Here is a 21,183-nt window from a genome sequence, read left to right on the forward strand (position 1 = left end):
CAGCAAGTAGCAAACTATGTCGCCTGGAACATCTGCAGACTCTGAAGAGCATAGAAGCCAATAGCTGCGTGGTTAGAAATCTTGGATGCTTGACTAGGATGAGAACCCTCGGCATCATGAAGGTGCTAGAATCCTACAACACAGATCTGTGAACATCAATCAACAAGATGAAAGCTCTGATTTCCATTTCCTTGTCTGTGATTGAAGCTAACTGCAACAGAGATGATCTTGATCTGTCAGACCTGAAACCTTTACCGTACCTGGAGAAGCCCATGTTGAGTTGCAAGCTGGACAGAACAGAAATTTCTCCTGTATTTGGTCACTTTCCCAAACTGAAAAGTTTAAGGCTTTGCTTTTCTGGGCTCCGGGGGAAGACCCATTGCTCTGTGCGATGTTTCAGAATCTAGGCCACCTTAATCTTTACCGCTGCTACTACGATGGTACGAGATGGACACTTTTTTGCTGGGTGGTTCCCTAATGGGTGCCGTTGCTTATGGAATCGAAGTTGAATTGCTTTTGACAGCAGCAGCGTAGCAAGCTCTGCATCCGTCCAGTCCGGTGATGGCATTCAGGTTTGGGTGAATCTGTAACGAAGACGAAGCCTATCTCTCCCCCCGTCTCAAACCTTCTTCAGATTTGGGGACAGTGCGGAGGCGGGGCGTGCCGGCGGCGGGTGGCGAGGAGTCGGGGCCTCGAAGCACGGTGAAGCCGACGCCGGAGAGGGAATATACGACGTGGCCGTGGACGGGAGGAGGACGTCGCCGGCTGCGGCCGCCGCCGCCGCAGGTGTTTTGCAGATAACCCCCTAATTCGGATCGCGACTAATAATCGCGATCCGAATATTTACAAAAACACCCCTAATATTTGACATTTAACCCCTAAATCGGATCGCGATCCATAGTCGCGACCCAGATGAGGGGGTTATTTGTAAATATTTGCGATTATTTGCAAACAGGTCCCTCTTGGTCTCGACGCTTGGCGGTGGAGGAGCTGAGGCAGAGACGCCGCTCCGGCGGGCGGCGACGGCAGCAGGACGGCAGGGCCCGCCACCGGAGGGGCTCCACAATCCACGGATAGCAGTAGCCCACGGGCACACCGCACACACACGGACGCGGGGCCCATGGGTAATTTTTTCGTCGAGACCCCCTCTGATAAGCCTGCCACGTCATAGCATCAGTTCATCGGAGACGCAAGTGGCAAGCTCATCTGCCTGCCTACCTGCCGAAACGGTTGGTAGCAGTAGCACTCCACCGCAGTCACACGCGCCCCTCCGCTCCCTCCCTTCCCTCCCTCTCCATCGATACGGCGCCAGCTCCGAGGCGGGACCGGAGGACGGCATGGCGCGGCGCGCGGCAGCGGCGGCGAGGCTTCTCCGCCGCCTGGGCCCGCTCGCCGCCGAGCCGCCGATGCGAGGTGATTTGGTTTGGTTTGATTTGATTTGGGGGCCGCGCCCTGTTCGTTGCTGGTTGGTTGGTTCGGGAGGTGTATGTGTTTGTGCCTGACCGGGTGGCGGTTGCTTGCTGGGGGCCTAGGCTTTCGTCGATGGTGCGTAGAGAGAAATTAGCTGCGTTCCACGTTGGAGTGGAATCAAATTCAGCGTTGGTGATCGTGCACGGTTCCGTTGCGATCGCGCGCTCATAATTCGTTGCTTCTGTTTGAGGCATGGTCCCTAGTCAACGGGGACTTCGATAGTTGGAGAACCAAGCTTCTAAGTTGCAGATGTTTCGTTCGGGTCGACTCTGTTAATTAATTTGCAAACTCGTGCAGCAATTGTTTGCCTTTTTAGCAAAATGGTGAACCGTATTCTAGGTGGTATATGTGTTTGATGTAGGCTGTGTAACTGTGTTGCTATGGTGGCTAGCGATTCAGCTACATATGTATCAGACTGTAAGTAGAATGCAACTTAGAATAGAAATTGATTTTATTTATTTTTTCGTTTGGGGCAAGTTTGCACAATGCGTAGTTCCATGTTGATTGAAGAGCTGGTAGTGGATGGTCTTTTATGTGGTTACTTAAATGTGTTGGCATAAGCTTTAAGTGCTTGTTTGGTTGGTTTGAAAGATGAAGAATATGCCACGTTTGCGAAATTTTTGGACTAGTTTGATAGCCCAATAATATGCCAAGACAACCCATGCTGTCCATTAGAGTTGTAACCCAGATCTGAGTTTATGTGGATTGATTTGCCAATGCTTGCATACTGTTGTGTCTTTTATCCACTGAAGTACGTCGACTTATTTTAGACAACAAACTAAGTATACCACCAAGCTTTACAGCATGAGCATAGTTCGAAGTAAAGTATTATAGTGGTAGCAGTGTTTTTTAGCCAGTACAAAACCAATGATTAAATCCAAATGAGACTCGTCACCTATACATTATTTTCTACAGTATATATACTGGTAATTAGATATCTCAGATAATCCCTGTAGAAGTCAACAAGTTTTGATTAAAATCTGATGATAACTATGCTTTTCAGGAATGCCTCATCCTCAATATGAATTTGCCAATGGCACTGTGAATTCTTGTAGAAGATTCCATAGCATTCCCAGTCTGCAGCGTGCTCCCTGTGGACCTAGAACTAACGTGGAAACATATGAAGGCCAACGCAGTGCTAACCAGCCTCGTGAAGTTCAGAAGCGCACATTTGGTTCTGCAGCAACACACATTCAGAGGAATCCAGCCTACTCAGAGCTGAACTCTGATGATGTTTCTTACTTCAGGAGCATATTGGGTGATGGTGTAGTTGAGGATGAAGACAGAATTGCAGTTGCAAACGTAGACTGGATGGGTAAATACAAGGGTGCAAGTCAGCTACTGCTTTTACCAAAAAGTACTATAGAGGTATTTTCATTAGCCAATTAAGTGAAAGTTTAATTTCATGAACATTGTCTAGCTGCAATTCTGTTTCCTGACAGTCGTGTAAGACTTGGCCAAGTAGCTACCATCATTTTAAACATAACTTACTGGTACTGTGGTTCAGCTTTTACATAATATGGGCAATCGCCTAGTTGACCATTAATTTTCCAAACATCTGAAATTCCTCTTCTGCAAATATGAGGATGTTATTGAATCCGTGGGATTGAGATATGCTGTGCTGGACTTTTTTTTTCCAGTAGTCCACATTTTGTTTGTCATGAAGAGTTTATTTATATAATTATTTTTTATCTAGTCTTTTGACACACAAAAAAATTAGTGTGCAAATTCTTTATTCAGAGGTTCTCTTTCCAGGTTTCTAAGATTCTTTCATATTGCAACACCAGACGATTGGCTGTGGTTCCACAGGGTGGCAACACAGGCCTTGTAGGTGGCAGTGTGCCTGTTTATGATGAGGTAATCATAATTCTAGTTTTTTAAATCTTTATATCAGGAATGAAATGTCTGAACAATATTTATTGTTTGCTGTAATTCAACATATTGTTTTTCTTAAATTTCATTTGATGCAAATCATGAAAACCTGTCTCTGCTCGTAATTAGTAAAAGCTCAAATATTTCACTGCAAAAAGGTAGATTGTATGTTTACATGTACTGATCAGATCAACTATGAGATATAGGAAAAGATCACATAGACCTTATTGATAAAGTTATCTTTAATATTTTTTTAAAAATATCTAGTTTTATGTTTCCTATTCTTATGCTTTAGATGTGCCAAATTGATTTTGTTTGTATGCAGTGGTTCTGCATTTTGCAGTTTTGTACTGTTCCTAATGTTGAGGTCCAAGGTCAGTGATCACTTGTGTTTTACCACCGTTGTCTGCAGGTGATTGTCAGTCTCGCAGGCATGGACAAAATCATTTCCTTTGATAAGGTGAGGCCAACATCGTCCAATATCTTTTGTCTGACCTTGCATTTTGTAATATTTCTCATAAGTCGCTTCTTCAAATGCATCTAAGGATCTTGGGAAATCCTTGAATAATTTCAGATAGAAGGTGCCAAATTCTAAGTCTGCTTGTTATGATGTTGCTAGGTAAATGGTATTCTTACTTGTGAAGCTGGTTGCGTGTTGGAGAATTTAAGTACCTTCGTGGAAAATGAAGGGTAAAGTTATATTTAGCACTTCTCCTAGCTGTTTAGTTTTGATTCCTATTCCATAAACTTGCGCAGGGTATGCTACAATGCTTTATTCACAGATAGCGTGTTAGGCATTGAAATGAGTCATCTCGTAAAGGTCTCATACTTGTTTGTGGAATCACTGATGATTGTGCCATGTCCAAGTGCTTCCTTTTAGTTCAGTTCTTGTATGATCCTTTTTTACTACCCAATAAGCCAACAAAAAGCCTGTAACTTACTGTGGTTGATGCATACAGAAACTGTTAGCCAAATTTGTTACGTCCTTCTTCTGAACAAAAGAATTTACAAACGTGAGCTATCCTTTTAGAGCACCAGTTCTTTGATTTTCCATGCTAGACGCCTGATTGGCAGTGTTCTAAATAGCAGGTTATAGCGGTTGACGCTAGCTGCCGCCACAACCGCGTTATACTAAATATTGGGCTATAGCCGCTGAGCAGAGTCCTCCGCTAAGTGTCATGTCATAGCCTGCTATTGAAAACATTGCTGATTGACCTTGGTCTGTTTCTCAGGTTTATTATGCCACTTGACTTGGGAGCAAAAGGTAGTTGCCACATTGGTGGAAACATTTCAACTAATGCTGGTGGCCTGCGTTTCATACGCTACGGTTCACTTCATGGAAATGTACTTGGTAGGCACAAGTATTGAGCTTATAAATTTAATTAATGCAAAAAAAATCTGCATCGATTTGAACTCTCATGGTATATGTTGTTTCCCTATTAAATTATGCTTCCTCCCATACAGGTCTTGAAGTTGTCCTGGCTGATGGGACTATCCTTGATATGCTTACTACCTTACGGAAAGACAATACTGGGTACGATCTGAAGCACTTATTTATTGGTACGTACTGTGCATGCTAACTATTCCTTGACCACTGTTCAAGCAATGCATTTTTTTCAACACTAGACAGTAAACACAACAACATATTCAGGAAGTGAAGGTTCGCTAGGAGTGGTCACCAAAATTTCAGTACTTACACCTGCAAAGCTACCTTCAACTAATGTTGCATTTCTTTCCTGCAATGACTACACAAGCTGCCAGGTTCATTTTCCTCGAGACAGTCTCTCTCTCTCTCTCTCTCTCTGGAAAAAAGCCAGGCTTTTGTGAAGTGTATGTATGAAGTCTTCAAGATAGTGATTACTGCTTACTGGCTGTGTTCCCAGAAATTACTGCTTGCAGCTAGGAGGAACTTGGGTGAGATTCTGTCTGCATTTGAATTCATGGATCATCACTGTATTGATCTGGTATGTACATAAGATTTTTTTTTGAATTTTACATTGAGAAAGAATTAAGACCTAAAAATATGTTATTGTCCTCCTTTTAGTTTGCCCCCCATTAGTCCCAGCTTTAGGCCCCAAGCTGGCATTTAGAGAACAAAGGACAGAACTGTAAATCCCTTGCAGGTTGATCAGTTTGATGGAATGAAGTATGCCTTGATATTCCTAAATGTTCAATAATCCCTGAAAAGAACTTGATTTTCTAAGGTGCACCTAGTCCTGTATATAATAAAAAATTTCTTTATTTTGTCTGGCTTGCATATTTAGATTGGTTTTTGATAGATTATTTTATTTTGGAGGCTATGCGACATTTGGAGGGAGTTCAAAATCCTTTACCTGCATCACAGTACAAATTTTATGTTCTGATTGAGACAACAGGGAGTGATGAATCGTATGACAAGTAAGTTATTGTAGAAACAGAACATCTTTTGGTTTGAACATAGCAAGTGTTATGACCTGACAATTGACATTATCATATTAACATATATTTGAGAGAAAATAAAATTGACAATAGTTTTGTTGATTACCATGCCAGCTTGCATTTACTGAGATTAGGCTTATTGTTAATCTACACATCTCGTGCTTAAAATAATTCTAGTTTTTCATCCTTATCTTTTGTTTTTGTCTTTGTTTTGTAGAACAAAACTGGAATCCTTTTTGTTGCGTTCAATGGAAGATGGTCTGGTAGCTGATGGAGTCATAGCACAGGACATCAGCCAAGCATCAAACTTTTGGCGGATCCGCGAGGTTGTCATCCTGAAACCGATACTATGATTGTCCTTTATACCTTAATGATGATGGATGAATGTTATATCTGTGCTGAAATTTGTGTACTATCGATATCAAACTGTTCATGTGGTTTGTGATAGTTCTGTACTGGCATGTAATAACTTGCATCTGACAGATGCTCATGCTTACGGGCTTTCAGTTACAGCATGATTAAATGTCTTATTTGTAAAAAATAAGATGAACTAAGGAGTTGTCATTGTTCTGGCAGGGTATATCAGAGGCATCTGTCAAAGTTGGGGCTGTGTACAAATATGACTTATCCATACCTGTAGAGAAGCTCTATGATATTGTTGAGAAAATGCGCTGCCGTCTTGGTAATATCAAATTCGATCTGCCAAGAATCTATGGGCCTTCAGTTAACTTGGTATTTTGGTTTTCTAGGTGATAATGCAGAGGTATTGGGCTATGGCCACCTTGGAGATGGGAATCTGCATTTGAACATCCTATCAAGCAAATACGACGACAATGTATGTCTTTTATATCAACTTGGAAGTGGATTGTTTACTAATGTTATGCTTCAGTGTCTCTGGACAGTTTACAGATAACCTTTTTATTTTGTTTCACCGTTGAAATATTAGACTCTTGCACAAATCGAACCATTTGTCTATGAGTGGACTTCAGCACAAAGAGGAAGCATCAGTGCAGAGCATGGTTTGGGGCTAATGAAAGCAGAGAAGATTCACTACAGCAAATCACCTGAAGCAGTAAGTGTTTCTAAATTATACAGTAAGGAATATGATAATTATACTCAGTGGTAAAATTTATCGATTGAGAAGATTCACTACAGCAAATCACCTGAAGCAGTAAGTGTTTCTAAATTATACAGTAAGGAATATGATAATTATACTCAGTGGTAAAATTTATCGATTGAGTTGCTACTTTGCACGTGCATTCAAGCTACCTTTTTTCTTGGCAAACCTTAATAGCTAGGCAAATCTTGTACGCACCACCTTTTTCTTGCACTATTTTGACATAAAACAAGTACAGTGTGCTTTCATGGATATGCTTAGGTTATTTTACAACCTGGAAATTGGGAACCCTTCCTTCTTGGATTAGCCTATTGGTCCTTTCACACATCGCATAGCTCATAACTGAACTGTTTTTAACTGTGCTGGTAGCTTAGCAAGTAATGAGCTAATACAAAGTTTTATTTTAAGAACACTCTACTTGTTTGTATCGATTGGTCAAAGTTTCTAATGGTTCACCTGTAACTGTTATGTACTCCCTACTTCCTTTTATATATGAGGGAGTAGGATCATTCAAGTTGGCATTGCCCGACTAATGTTCTGATTTCATCAGGTGCAACTAATGGCCTCCATCAAGAAGTTGATGGACCCCAATTCAATCCTGAATCCCTACAAGGTTCTGCCGCAGTCTGTACTGTAGCTGAAGGTACTCTGTTGTTCTGTAGTGGATCATTAAAAAAATGGAATGGAATTGAGTTATTTGCAAACCGATACTTTCTTCCCTTATGAAACTAATCAGCTTATTTCAAACCCCTATGCTTCCGCCATCCACAGGTTATGAACCTGTAACTCACTGAGCTTGTGGCTGAGCAGAGCTGCTTGATGCTTGAGTGAGCTGAGCGGAGGAAAAGTTAATAGTTGATGCGAACATGGTTATCATCATGTCTTTTTTTTTCTTGAACATGCAGGAGAGCTGCGTATCATTGTATTAATAGAAGAAGAAAAGAGTTATACATAGACCTGAACACACACCCCACACACACCCTTGAAAAACTTAAGAACTACTCACCCGTTACACTAGGTACAGCGGCCAACACTGGAGCCAGTAAACTAACTCCCTCCCTGCACAGAGAGCAGGGTAAGGCCCCTAGCTCCTGCTAAGCTCCACAACTGTGCTTCTTCCATGGCCAAGGATAGAGCAGTGGCGACACTTGGGACAGTCCCATTGAAGACGCAATCATTCCGGTGCCTCCAAAGGCTCCAGGCACCGAGAATAACGAGAGAGTTTAGTCCTTTTCTGTATGTCGCCCAAGACCGAAGCTTCCACTTTCTCCCACCAGTTGTCAAAGGAAGCATCCTGAGACTGAGGGGCCAGCGGGGAGAGACCAGACCGCCAACAAGAGAGAACCAGAACTGCCCTCATGTCATGGGATTATGGGAGGCATGCTGCGGTTTCTGATCTGATGGTACCAGTAGGTTACAAGATTGCAAGCCCTCAACTTCACCGCGTTGACAGAGCTGAAATAAGTCTTCTCTTTTTTTTTTGTCGAAGTGACAAGTGGTTAAATAGATTAAAAGCGCATTGTACTTGTTTTATGCTATGTCAAAATAGTGCAAGAAAAAAAGGTGGTGCATACAAGCTTTGGCATGTTCAATCTTTTCACATGACCTGCACCTGCCTAGCAATTAGGTTTGCCAAGCAAACAGGTAGCACAATTGATAAAGTCTACCACTAAGTATAATCGGTCATTTTCCTTAACTCATATGGACACACTGTGGCCTCTTTACTGTACAACATGGAAACACTTCTGCATCAGCTGATTTACTGTAGTAAATCTTCTCCGCTTTCATTAGCCCAAGCCCCAAAACCATACTATGCACTTATGCCTCCTCTTTGTGCTGAAGTCCACTCATAGAAAAATGGTTCACACTTCGTGGAAGACAGGAAGTCAGGAAGAGTCTAAAATTCCGTTGGACAAACAAATAAGAAGGTTATCCGCAAACCATCCCAAGACACTGAACTACTTAAGCATAACATAAGTACACAACATACTTACCAATTCATATAAAAGACACAAATTGTCAACATGGATGTGATCTTTGAATTTCTGCTGTCCTGCTTACTCGTCTACAACTGCTGTGCCACATTTTCCATCATGGATAAATTTTGCATCAATGATGCTCAGAGCTGTACAGCGAGGCAACGTGTGTGCCGGTTGGGAAATGGATGTTTGCCCCAGTATTTCTTGGCTGCCAGTCATCCAATTTGAAATCAGAACAGCGTAATCCTGTATGCAGTCTTGGTTTCGGGTAATCCGCTGAAAGTGAAGCTTTGAAAGATGTGGTTTTATGCAGGCCGGTGGTGGTTAGTTGTCATATTTTTTCTGCTGCAGATAAATGCATTTGATCTGTGCAAGTTTACTAGCGATGGCTGGGCAGATGCAACTGGCTTGTCAACTTGGTTTAACTCTGCATCTCGTGGTGAAAAGTTTTCAGCAAGTTCTTGGCTGAAGTTCCTGTTGTAGTATACTGAAACTGTTGGAAGTTTGTAAGGAATAACGTGTGTCGATGCCGAATTGCTTTTCAGACTCGATATAAATCTGCAACACATTCGACTTTACGCTAGCGAACGTAAGCACAGCATTGACATATACGCAGAGTCTTCCCTCTAAAGGTGGTTTAATAGATTAAGATGCAAAAGATTTTTCTTTTTGCCAGTTTTGAAGCGCGCCACACCATCGTGCCGGCATTGCTTCTACAATCTGAATGCATTATTGTGCAAATGGAACCATTTTAAAGCCCCAATCTTGCCAGCTTTAATTTCTTTAGATGAACTGAAATGACAAGTGGTTAAGTATATTAACAAGCAAACAACAGCGAATTGAGCGTAGCGGCTGGTAAGGTTCCTTGTGGTGGAACCTACCATCTGAGTTTGAGTCCTCAACTCGATCTGCGTGTGCGTGTCTGTATTCATAATTCAGTCACATATTGTTGTACTACAAAGGACAGCAAAACACACATATTGTTTCCACTGGGAGACTACATCCACCCACCCAAGTCATTCTTTTATTAAAGCTAACTCTGTGCATAGTGCCGTCCACGTTACCCTTTATGAAAACCCAGCATCATTTTGAAATCTAGTTAATACTTGTCCATTGCACATAACTCCTATATTTTCAACGATTTCCAGTCAACTCAACCACTGGATTTTAGTGAAAATTGGAACGGAACAAAAATATATGTAGGTTATGACGATGGGCAATATATTATCGCACTACTTTACTTCTATTTGTGAAAAGTGACGGCCATTTGCGTTACCTTTTAATGACGCCTAGGTGACAAGCCCAATGCTGTCACTTTTGTTGATCTTAGCCGATTCTTGTTGACCTTTTCTTCAGATAATGCATGGTTGATACTGTTGTACTTCAAACGACATTGCACACATAATTTTCCTTTGGAAGACTAGGATTTAATATATGTAGCTAAGTATGTAGTACAATTTAGCTTCATATCCGATCCTGGGTTAGGCTTAACTCCTTCATTGCTAGTTAACACACCTGTCTACTGCTCATAACTCCAACAGGGTTTAAGTGAAAATCGCCCAATGGAACAAAACATATGCTGGTCGAGAAACCTGGGTGGCTGCTGGGCTGTGCAACACATTTACAATTATATATCTAGGCCAAGGTGCAATGTGCAATTAGCTCGATCTGGATGTACTGTTTTCTATATATTAACCATGTAGAATTGTAGATGCATATATGATATATGCAAGCTTTCCGGCCATATACAGTTAGCTAGCGGTAGCAGCAAGAACAGCACACCATGACCACGCCCTCGCAATCCCAGCTGCGGCAGCACATGCCATTTGTCGATATATACAGACAGAGATATCTCCTGCTAATGTGTCCAGTCTGAGGGACGCGAGGTTATCCGTAATCTCGCACTGAGCTTCTGGGCGACAGGGCGTACGGTCCGGGCCTGATAACTGGGGGCACGGTCTTCGGACCTCCCCGCACGCGCTAGCAGGTCCGGCGCCTCCACGTGCCCGCAACAACGAAGTGCTCAGGAACAGCTGCCACGGACCCGGACCACTGCGGGATGGTCTTGGACCCCCACGTGTAGAAGCCGGAACCCAGGGGGCCTGAGCGCCTGGGCCAGCCAGGGGGCCCGGACCTCCCATCCCACCGGGGAGGAGGTCCGGTGCCGCCACGTGACCCTAGAGAAGTGGCCGCTAAACCAGCACCGCTACGTGTCCGGTGGATTCCAGCCTTCTGCGAGAAATCAGCCCAGCTAGCGCATTAAATACGAGTGGTTGGGGTGCGCGTGCCCGAGACAGAGCATGAGCTGCCCTCTGACACGTTGGGCAGGTATGGGTGATATCACGGTAAGCCCGCCAGTTACCGAGACGGCGCGTCACATCACATCGCCGCGTGCGTGGGCGAGGGATATATGGTCACATCACAGCGCCGCACGCGTGGGTAAAGAGTTATTATGACCTGCTGCAGGAAGGCCACAGCGTGCACTGCTACACTGCGCAAAGGCTACAGCATGGCAGGTCAGTATAGCCTCTTCGCCTATCAGCGAGAGCTGACTCTACAGCGACAGCACGACTCCCTCTACGCATGTCAGCGGCAGCAGACCCTATGCCAGCAAGACGGCACAAGACCATATCCAGACGGAGACTGATGAGGAAGATCTCCGGATCTGAGGCATTTAAGGCTCCAATATGTACGTTATTTAATATATCACCGGATCCATATGTCGGGACCCCGCTCAGTGTACGTGCTCCCCTTGAGCCTATAAAAAGGAGAGCGTGCACATTAGAACACAAGTTTTCACAGACTCTTACAAATTTCACAAACTCACAAGCAATACAACACACAGTGGACGTAGCGTATTACGTTCCGGCAGCCTGAACAACTCTAAACCCGTGTGTGCTACTCGTGTTCGTACGCCTCTAGATCATGACTAGCCCTAGACACATCCAAAACTAAGATTAGACGGGTGCACTCCGCCACCCGGCTGGAGAAATCCTCCGACACTGGTCCTCCTCCTTGCAGCTGCAGCAGCGGGAGCTCTCTTGATCCAGGCCGCCGCCGCAATTGCTGAACAGCATGAGCTGGGCTGTCCGGACAAGTGCGGCGACATCAGCATCCCCTACCCGTTCGGCATGAAGCCCGGCTGCTTCCGGCAGGGCTTCCAGGTCACCTGCGACAACTCCTCCAAGCCTCCTCGCGCCTTCCTCGCTAAAGGCGCCGGATCAGGAGCAGCCCAGTCGACGTTCCTCTCCTCCTACTCGATCACCAAGACAGGTAACTATTCCATCGTAGACCACAGCGATAAGTCTAACATGGATATCCGGCCGGTCGAGCTCATCGAGGTATCAGTCGGCAAGAGCGAGGCACGGGTGTACGGCGCCGTGGCGTCCGCCTGAAACACGAACGCCACCGGCGGATTCATGAGGAGTACGTTCACCACCCTGGCGTTCCACGTGGACGGGCCCAAGAGCCCGTTCCTCTTGTCGCCGTCGCGCAACGTCCTCGTCGGCGTCGGCGTGGAATTCCAACCTTCGGTGGGCAATTTCAAGACCGTGGGCCCGAGGGACCAGGACTACCTTGTCTACTGCCGTTCGACCCTCATGGGAAACCTGCAGCTCGCGTCCAATGGGTCGTGCTCTAGGTGGGGCTGCTGCAAGGCCTCCTTCCCGGTGGAGCTCCCGCTCTCTGGTTTTTCACTATCTCCCTTGCCAGCCAGGAGCTCTTTGTGGTTAACCAACCCGTGCTCCTCCGCCATGGTGGTGGAGGATTCGTGGTACAACTTCTCCTCGGCGGACCTGTATGGCAACACCACTACTGACAAGTTCCCTAGGGGCGTGCCCTATGTGATCGATTTTGCCATCAGGAACGATAGATGCCCGGCAGAAGGCCAGCAGCCGCCTCTCGACTACGCGTGCGTCAGCAGCAACAGCTCTTGTGCCGATGTGGCTAATGGCTACATCTGCAAGTGCTTGGAGCACTACGAGGGCAACCCTTACATCCCTAATGGATGCCAAGGTAATAATATATATACACGCACTTCTTCTGTTCTAATTGCACCAACTAATTTGTTGACTAAATTAAATATATAAGCATCTCAAGCTTTAGTTTGGGCTTCCATTATTCTTTATAACTAACATCCTCTGTTTTATGTCCAGACATCAACGAATGCAAGCACCCTGATTTGTATCCTTGTTCAAGTGATGGGATATGTAAGAATAGGCTTTTAGGGTATGACTGTCCATGCAAACCCGGAATGAAAGGCGACGGCAAGAAGGGAACGTGCCAACCTGTATTCCCCCTAGTAGCAAAGATGATTGTAGGTAAGCACTAATATAATTAAGCTAAGCACTACTACAAAAACGATTTGTAGCAGCACCCGAATTTTTCTAGGGGCGGACCAAAATGTCACCCGTTCTTAAAATGGGGCACGGGTACTGTAGCAATCGAGCCGTCCTTGTAAATCTATTTGTAGGGGCGGCTAGGGGGGGGGTGCAAATTCATTTCCAGGGGCAGGCGAGGGGATGACCCGCACCTGGAAATGAATTTTCAGGGGCGGGTAATGCACCCGCCCTTGCAAACAGATATTTTTAGCTGCGAAAACTAGTAACGGGTGCGCTACCTGCCCCTAAAAATATATTTTTACCCGCTTCTAAAAATACTTTTTGTAGTAGTGAAGCATAACAAGGCTATATAATTACAGTTGCTATATATAGTATGTATTTTAAGGTTTTATTTCTTTGGCACACATCCCATCATTTCTAACTATATGATTTTTTATAGTTAGTTTAAAATGAAATAAAAATTTAAGCCACTCTTTCCCATATTTAAGAATTAATAAATTAATGACTGAGGGATCATGTTTAATAGGATGGTTAGTAGAAGGATATTTTTTTATTAGCAATGCAACTTGTCATGTGTTGATGGTGGTCTAGATGAAAAATATAGTTCTATTTTACTACCTCACTGAACAATGTAAAATTTTTGCTTCCCATGCAGGTGTAATTGGTGGTTTCTTTATCTTGGCGGCTTTGTTGTTCATCATTCTTCTTCGCAAAGAGAAAAAGAAGATGAGAGAGTTCTATGAAAAGAATGGTGGGCCTATATTGGAGAAAGCAAAAATTATAAAGCTTTTCAAAAAGGAAGAGCTTAAGGAAATTCTGAAGAGTAAAAATTTAATTGGTAAAGGCTTCTTCGGTGAAGTTTACAAGGGCCTTCTTGATAATAAGCTGGTTGCAGTAAAGAAGCCAAAAAGTGGTGCTGCGCTGGAGAATAATGAACAAATTGCAAATGAAGTCATCATCCAATCTCAAGTCATCCACAAGAATATTGTTAGGCTGATAGGTTGTTGCCTCGAAGTTGATATCCCAATGCTTGTTTATGAGTTCCTCCCCAAAGGCAGCCTCGAAGATATTCTTCACAGTAACGACAAGGCTGTGCCTCTCAACATTGATTTGCGTTTGAATATTGCTGCGCAGCCGGCAGATGGTCTAGCTTATATGCACTAAAAAACAAGTAATAAAATCCTACATGGTGATGTTAAGCCAGCAAATATAATTTTGGATGACAACTTCATGCCAAAAATCTCAGACTTTGGCATATCTAGATTGATTGCAAGAGATAAAAAACACACAGAAGATGTCATTGGTGATCTGAGTTATATGGATCCAGTATATAAGGAAACAGGACTTCTAACGGAAAAAAGTGATGTCTATAGTTTTGGAGTTGTGATATTGGAACTTATAAGCAGGAAAAAGGCCACATACTCTGAAAATAATAGCTTCATAAATAATTTTCTCGAAGCTCACAAACATAAGAGGGTAACACAGCTGTTTGACAATGAAATTGCACTACCAAGTAATTTAGAGCTTCTTCATAGTCTGGCAAGTATTGCTGTGGATTGCCTTAACCTTGACGTGGATCAGAGACCATCAATGCTGGATGTAGCAGAGCACCTTCTCAAATTAAACCGGTCTCGTAACCTCTAAGTTGTTTGTAAGTTCATGCACAGTTGCACATCAGTGTGAACGATCAAATAAGGTAGGCAACTATCAGTGTGGCAATATTTTTTGTTTTATGTCGAGTTGTTGTGAAATGTGAATAGAATCCCTAAAGTTAGAAACATGGGTTGTATCCCTTTGATTGATTTGAGTAATCCGCATCTGACTTGTTATGCAATGTAATGTTTGAAGTGATTAAATGTATGCATAATTAATCAAATTTTCTGTATTAATATTTGGCATTTGAAGTCTAGGCGATTGTATAACTATAGTGTGGCCCCATTCCGGTAGGAATTTCATAAATCCTGAATGCCCAGCCGTCTGGTGGTCTAGTAAAAATTCAATACCCAGGAGCAACTTTGCGACCGAGTAAGGCACCGAGTCCAGTCCACAGCTTGCATCATGCGGGCACATACCGAAATACAATTCTCCTAATGCTCCAGCAGTTTATCTCATCAGTGCAGCCGCACACTCAAGAGGCACAGAGTGTGTTATTTTCAGTTGCCATCATTCTAGTTCCATGTTTTGCAGTCTTGCAATATACAAGGTGTTAGCTACAGAGAATGAATCACGCTGAACTTGTGGACGCTTGCTAATTGAAGCTAGCAGATGTTATCCTCACGAGCAAGGTTTATTGCTGCAATTAATTCCCTCTTTTGAACATGTTACCCTAAATCATGCTAACTTCCAGCCACGATCAGCTTCTGCTAAAATCAAGAGGGCTCATCTCTTCTAAGTTCTACACCTCGTTCTCTTGTTCGTGTGCAATTCATCCACAAAAGAATAATCAATGGCATCCAATTAGATTACCATTACATTCTGACATGATCTCCAACGAATAACGACCGTTCAAAGTAACTAAAAAAAGGAACCAGAGAAGTACAAGAGAACATTTACACTTTTCCAGGCAATTAGCAACTTTAGGCCAAGTTTGCCCCCATTAGACCCAACTTTAGGCCACTAACTGGCATTTAGAAACAGAGAACAAAATTTTAAATTCCTTGCCAGGTTGATCAGTTTGATGGGATGAAGTATGCCTTGATATTCTTATACATTCAATAATCCCCTGAACATATCTTGATTTTCTAAGCTGCTCCTAGTCCTATATATAATGAAACATTTCTTTATGTTGTCTGGTTTGCATATTTAGATTGGTTTTTGATAGATTATTTTGTTTTGGAGGCTATGCGACATTTGGAAGGAGTTCAAAATCCTTTACCTGCATCAGAGTACAACTTTTATGTTCTAATTGAGACAACAGGGAGTGATGAATCGTATGACAAGTAAGTTATTGTAGAAACAGAATATGTTTCGGTTTGAACATAGCAAGTGTTATGATGACCTGACAATTAACAGTACCATATTGAGATATACTCTCTTTGTCCCATAATATAGCTACTTCTAATGTTTTTCAGACCGATTAAGGATGGAGAGTAAAAGTCTATATTACCCTTCTTTAGTCACCATGCACTCATTAAGAGTAATTATAACTTTTCTACTTAGCTGGCATGCAGATATGCATGTCATAATTAATTGGATGCAAGGAGGGGCATTTTAGACCTTGCATAAAAAAAACTCACTTGGGAACTTAAAGTAGCTATACTGTGAGACAAAATTTGAATGCTATAAGTAGCTATGTTATGGGACGGAGGGAGTATTTGATAGAAAATTGACAATAGCTTTGTTTGAGACCAATTATCATGCCAGCTTGCATTTACTAAGATTAGGATTATTGTTCATCTGCACACCTAGTGCTTAAAATAATTCTAGTTCCTCATCTTGCCTTTTGTTTTTGGCTTTCTATTGTAGAACAAAACTGGAAGCTTTTTTGTTGCGTTCAATGGAAGATGGTCTGGTTTCTGATGGAGTCATAGCGCAGGATATCAGCCAAGCATCAAACTTCTGGCGTATCCGTGAGGTTGTCATCCTGTAATCGATACTACGGTTATCCTTTAACCTTTATACCTTAATGATGATGGATGAGTGTTAGGTCTGTGCTGAAACTTGTATACTATCAATGTCGAACTGTTCATGTGGTTAGTAATAGTTCTGCACTAGCATGTAATAACTTGCATCCAAGGCAGATGGTCATGCTTACAGGCTTTCAGTTACAGCATGATTCAATGTCTGACTTGTAAAAATAAGATGAACTAAGGAGTAGTTGTTATTGTTCTGACAGGGTATATCAGAGGCGTCTGTCAAAGTTGGGGCTGTGTACAAATATGACTTGTCCATACCTGTAGAGAAGCTCTATGATATTGTTGAAGAAATGCGCTGTCGTCTTGGTAATTACTAAATTCGATCTACTAAGAATCTATGGGTTTTCAATTAACTTGGTATTCTGGTTTTCTAGGTGATAATGCAGAGGTATTGGGCTATGGCCACCTTGGAGATGGGACTCTGCATTTAAACATCGTATCAAGCAAATACGATGACAGTGTATGTCTTTTATGTCAACTTGGAAGTAGATTGTTTACTAATCTTATGCTTCAGTGTCTCGGGACGGTTTACTAATAACCTTCTTATTTTGTTTCTCCAATGGAATTTTAGACTCTTGGACAAATTGAACCATTTGTCTACGAGTGGACTTCAGCACAAAGAGGAAGCATCAGTGCAGAGCATGGTTTGGGGCTAATGAAAGCAGAGAAGATTCACTACAGCAAATCACCAGAAGCCGTAATAAGTATTTCCATATTATACAGTAAAGAGGCCATAGTGTTTCCATATGAGTTAAGGAAAATGACAATTATACGTAGTGGTAGACTTGATCGATTGAGTTGCTACTTTGCACGTGCATTCAAGCTACCTGCTTGCTTGGCAAACCTTAATAGCTAGGCAAAGGTTGTACGCACCACCTTTTTCTTGCACTATTTTTTTGAAAAACATTCTTGCACTATTTTGACATGACATAAAACAAGTACAATGCGCTCTCGTGAGAGATGCTTAGGTTATTTGGTACAGCCTAGGAAGTGGGAATCCTTCCTGCTTAGATTAACCTATTGGTCCTGCCTTTCACACGTACACGTCGCATGGATCAGAACTGTTTAACTGTGTTGATATTTTAATAAGTAATGAGCTAACACGAAGTTTTATTTTAAGAGCAGTCTAGTTGTCTAGGATCATTCAAGTTGCCTTGCCCAACTAATGTTCTGATTTTATCAGGTGCAACTAATGGCCTCCATCAAGAAGTTGCTGGACCCCAATTCAATCCTGAACCCCTACAAGGTTCTGCCGCAGTCTGTACTGTAGCTAAGGGTACTCTGTTATCTTGTAGTTGACAGAAACCGGGTTACTTCCAAACTAATATTTTCTCCCCTAACTTGTGAAACTAATTGGTTTATATCAAACCCTGCTACTTCCGCCACCCACAGAGCTGAGCTTGTAGCTGAGCAGAGCTGCTTGATGCTTTGACTGAGTTGAGCAGCGCTGCATGATGCTTGACTGAGCTGAGAGGAGGCAAAGTGAATAGTTGATGCGAACATGGTTATCATAGTATCATGGGATTATGGAAAGCATGCGGTGGTTTCTGTTCTGATGGTACCAGTAGGTTAACAGATCTCAGCCCTCGACTTCACCGCGTTGAGAGGCAGCTGAAATAAGTCTGGAGAACTTTATCCAAAAAGAAAAAGGTCTGGAGAAGCACGGCATTGAGATGTGCCAAGTCTTCTTCTTTTGTCAAAGTGACAAGTGGTTAATAAAGAGGTTAAAGATGCAAAGGACTTTCTTTTGCCAGTTTTGAAGCGCGCCTTGTCATCGTGCCAACTTCGCTTCTAAAGTCTGAATGCACTAATATGCAAACGGAATTATTTTTAAGCCTCAATCTTGCAGGCAGCTAAATTATTTCTTTAGACGAACTGAAATGACAAGTGGTTTAAGTAGATTAAGATGCAAACGACAAACAATGCCATCCTTGAAAGCTTGAAGCGCGCCACCATCGTGCCAGCTTTGCTTCTAAATGTACCAAGATGCGAACGGAAAATAACACCATTTTTAAGCACTCTGTCGTGGCAGCTTCTTGTTTTAGACTGCCATCGTTTTTTGGTCCCAGTGGACAAGTGGTTAAGTGGACTAGGACATAACGGCAAATAATATCATATCTTTTGGAGCATCCTTCGTGCAACAGCTTCACACTTGCACCCATCACCAGCTAATGTTATTTGTTGCCTTAACCAACAGCAAGGTCTTACCAATTGTAACGATGCACATATGCACCAATTGTAATAGGTCAGCAATATCTATGAGAGCCGGATGTAGTTACATGTCCACGTGCTTCAAAATGACTTCCTCCATTTTTGATGTAGGCCATTTAGTTTTATCCTGAATCAAACTTGTTAAACTTTTAACAAACTTGTAAAAAAAATGCACCAACATCTCAGAAAATCAAATCGGTTTTGTTAGTGCCTTTTTTATATTGTAGATTTCATAAACTTGGTCAAAACTAGAAAAGTTTTAGGATAAAATAATGTATAATTTTTTAACGAAGGCAATAGTATTATCTAACCTTTTGCATATTGTTTGTTTTTAAATTCATCTAAATTAGTTTAGACCTTATTAGGATCTTGTTCGCACCAAAATTTGGTAATTTTATGGCCGATGAAGTATATGGAAAGAAGCTGATAAGAACTCTGCAAAAGGGAAATTGGAGTTCGTGTATCTTGATATTTCCTTTCAGTTTAGATTTTTCTTGTTAGACAAGTTTTGTACGAGTCCACGTGAGGTCCAAGCCGCCCCTATAAATATAAAGGGATGATGGTCATTGTAAATGATCTCTCGATCAATATACAGATTTCGGCACATCGCCACCCTTTTTTCCGAGGTTTTCATCACCGGCGGAACTTGGCACCTGACGCGGGGCTGCATCGCTTTGATTTCCGGCGAAGGGGTAAGTCCTAAGTTCCACAGACCCAGGCACTTGTATCAGCTACATTGGTGTTGTCTAAGATTGCATCGTTTCGATCTCTTGGATTGCTCTCGTTCGGTTGATATATTTTACCTACTAGTTATCGATTTCTATCAAATCTTGTAAGGCTGCATCGTTCGACTTCTTGCTAGATCTGATAGAATCATAATTATCTTAGTTTTGCTTAGATCTATCGGCTTATATATGTTGAATCTATTGCTTAGCTGCTAGGAAAAGATTGATTTCATTAATAAAAGCATCAAATTAATTCTCATTAGCCGATAGTTTCTTATCTTGGCCTTATTTGAGCGTTTACTGCAGGTGTATCTTGTAGTAACTAGATTCACCAGTTTGTAGCCTTTAGTTTACCGCCCTGCTGGCAACGTTGTCTCGGTTAGGTCCGATCCGATTGGTGGTGATGATAGATTAATTGTTGTTGGTTTGGTGGTTCTTTGCGACAAGGTGGATGTTCAGTAATCGCTCTATCCTCATCGGGCTGCTAGCCGCTGGCTTTTATCAGAAACTAGCCGATAAGTTATTTTTACATCGGATTCACAGCTGATGTATACTGTAATCATCGAACCTGAATTTCTATTCAACATATCGGACGATTGGTCAGGATCTGCATCAGATATATAGCCAATCATTTAAAATCCTATCGACATCGGCTGATATCGCTACATCGGCCTATCGGCGGTTGACTCTTTCTATCTATCTTGTCAATTGCAGGATCAAATTGATTGGCACGTCACAAATCTCAAGATTTAGGATCTGCACTGTAGCTAAGTATATCTTCCAGGCCAGAGTGTTGCGCGCGAGGATCATTATCAGCCGAGCGATTTTTTGGCGGCAACAGATCTCAATCCAACACCTTTTGTCCTTGTGTAAAATATATTCTTTACCTTTTTTCTTCATTGGATCAGGATCTAAGGCCAAAATTCTAAATTTAGAAAAACAGTGTATATTGTGCTTGGCACATACATGACATGTCCCTAAAGAAGACATTTATACCAGTAGTGTGGTGCTGACTTTTTAAGTTTTCGTAGGCGAACAACTAACTATATGTTTGGTAAGGGCCAACTAATCTCGACGACTTCTGACAATTTTCGAAGTCCCTTTCTTTTTTTTGTATTATTGATGGGTTGAAGTCATGCTTTCTTTGCTGGGTGAAATATAGCCTTTGTACAACTAACAATATGCTTTTGTAAATCATCTAAAAGACTTTTTGTACATGTCATATAAATATTTCACCTAAGAGGAGAAGCACAAATCAGAAGCATAAATATTCACCTAAAATCAATAAAAGAATGGCTTAGGTGTGTGGCATGATGTACAAATAAATCTCTGGGGCAAGGTGCGATTGGATCTGGATGCTGTCTACTCTTGCTGTCCTGCAGGCGGAGTATATATACATTAACCCTGCAGATCCAA

General features: G+C 42.3%; 2 protein-coding genes and 1 pseudogene across 6 annotated transcripts; all 3 read left to right on the forward strand.

Moving 5' to 3' along the window:
- The first annotated feature begins 1,105 nt into the window (after positions 1–1,105).
- LOC112883206 (probable D-2-hydroxyglutarate dehydrogenase, mitochondrial) lies at positions 1,106–8,453 on the forward strand. Of its 5 annotated transcripts, none has more exons than XM_025948471.1 (16): positions 1,187–1,413; positions 2,474–2,838; positions 3,226–3,327; positions 3,755–3,802; positions 3,962–4,032; positions 4,575–4,693; positions 4,807–4,902; positions 4,994–5,103; positions 5,226–5,306; positions 5,639–5,739; positions 5,978–6,086; positions 6,337–6,442; positions 6,510–6,595; positions 6,707–6,832; positions 7,428–7,520; positions 7,783–8,453. In XM_025948471.1, exons 1-15 carry the CDS (start codon positions 1,338–1,340, stop codon positions 7,512–7,514), a joined length of 1,683 nt encoding a protein of 560 aa, XP_025804256.1. In that variant the 5' UTR covers positions 1,187–1,337; the 3' UTR covers positions 7,515–7,520; positions 7,783–8,453. The 5 variants fall into 5 exon arrangements, with proteins under 5 accessions (XP_025804258.1, XP_025804256.1, XP_025804255.1 ...); XM_025948470.1 differs by lacking the exon at positions 7,783–8,453 and adding an exon at positions 7,649–7,754; XM_025948473.1 differs by lacking the exons at positions 1,187–1,413; positions 7,783–8,453 and adding an exon at positions 1,106–1,124 and having other exon boundaries at positions 7,428–7,624.
- A 3,402-nt stretch (positions 8,454–11,855) lies between these two features.
- LOC112880185 lies at positions 11,856–14,862 on the forward strand (annotated as a pseudogene).
- A 1,175-nt stretch (positions 14,863–16,037) lies between these two features.
- LOC112880186 (probable D-2-hydroxyglutarate dehydrogenase, mitochondrial) lies at positions 16,038–18,101 on the forward strand. Its single transcript, XM_025944693.1, has 6 exons — positions 16,038–16,135; positions 16,662–16,770; positions 17,032–17,137; positions 17,206–17,291; positions 17,403–17,528; positions 18,015–18,101. Exons 1-6 carry the CDS (start codon positions 16,038–16,040, stop codon positions 18,099–18,101), a joined length of 612 nt encoding a protein of 203 aa, XP_025800478.1.
- The last annotated feature ends 3,082 nt before the right edge of the window (positions 18,102–21,183 follow it).

The sequence above is a fragment of the Panicum hallii genome, chromosome 2, assembly GCF_002211085.1.
Source record: "Panicum hallii strain FIL2 chromosome 2, PHallii_v3.1, whole genome shotgun sequence".
NCBI lineage: Eukaryota > Viridiplantae > Streptophyta > Magnoliopsida > Poales > Poaceae > Panicum > Panicum hallii.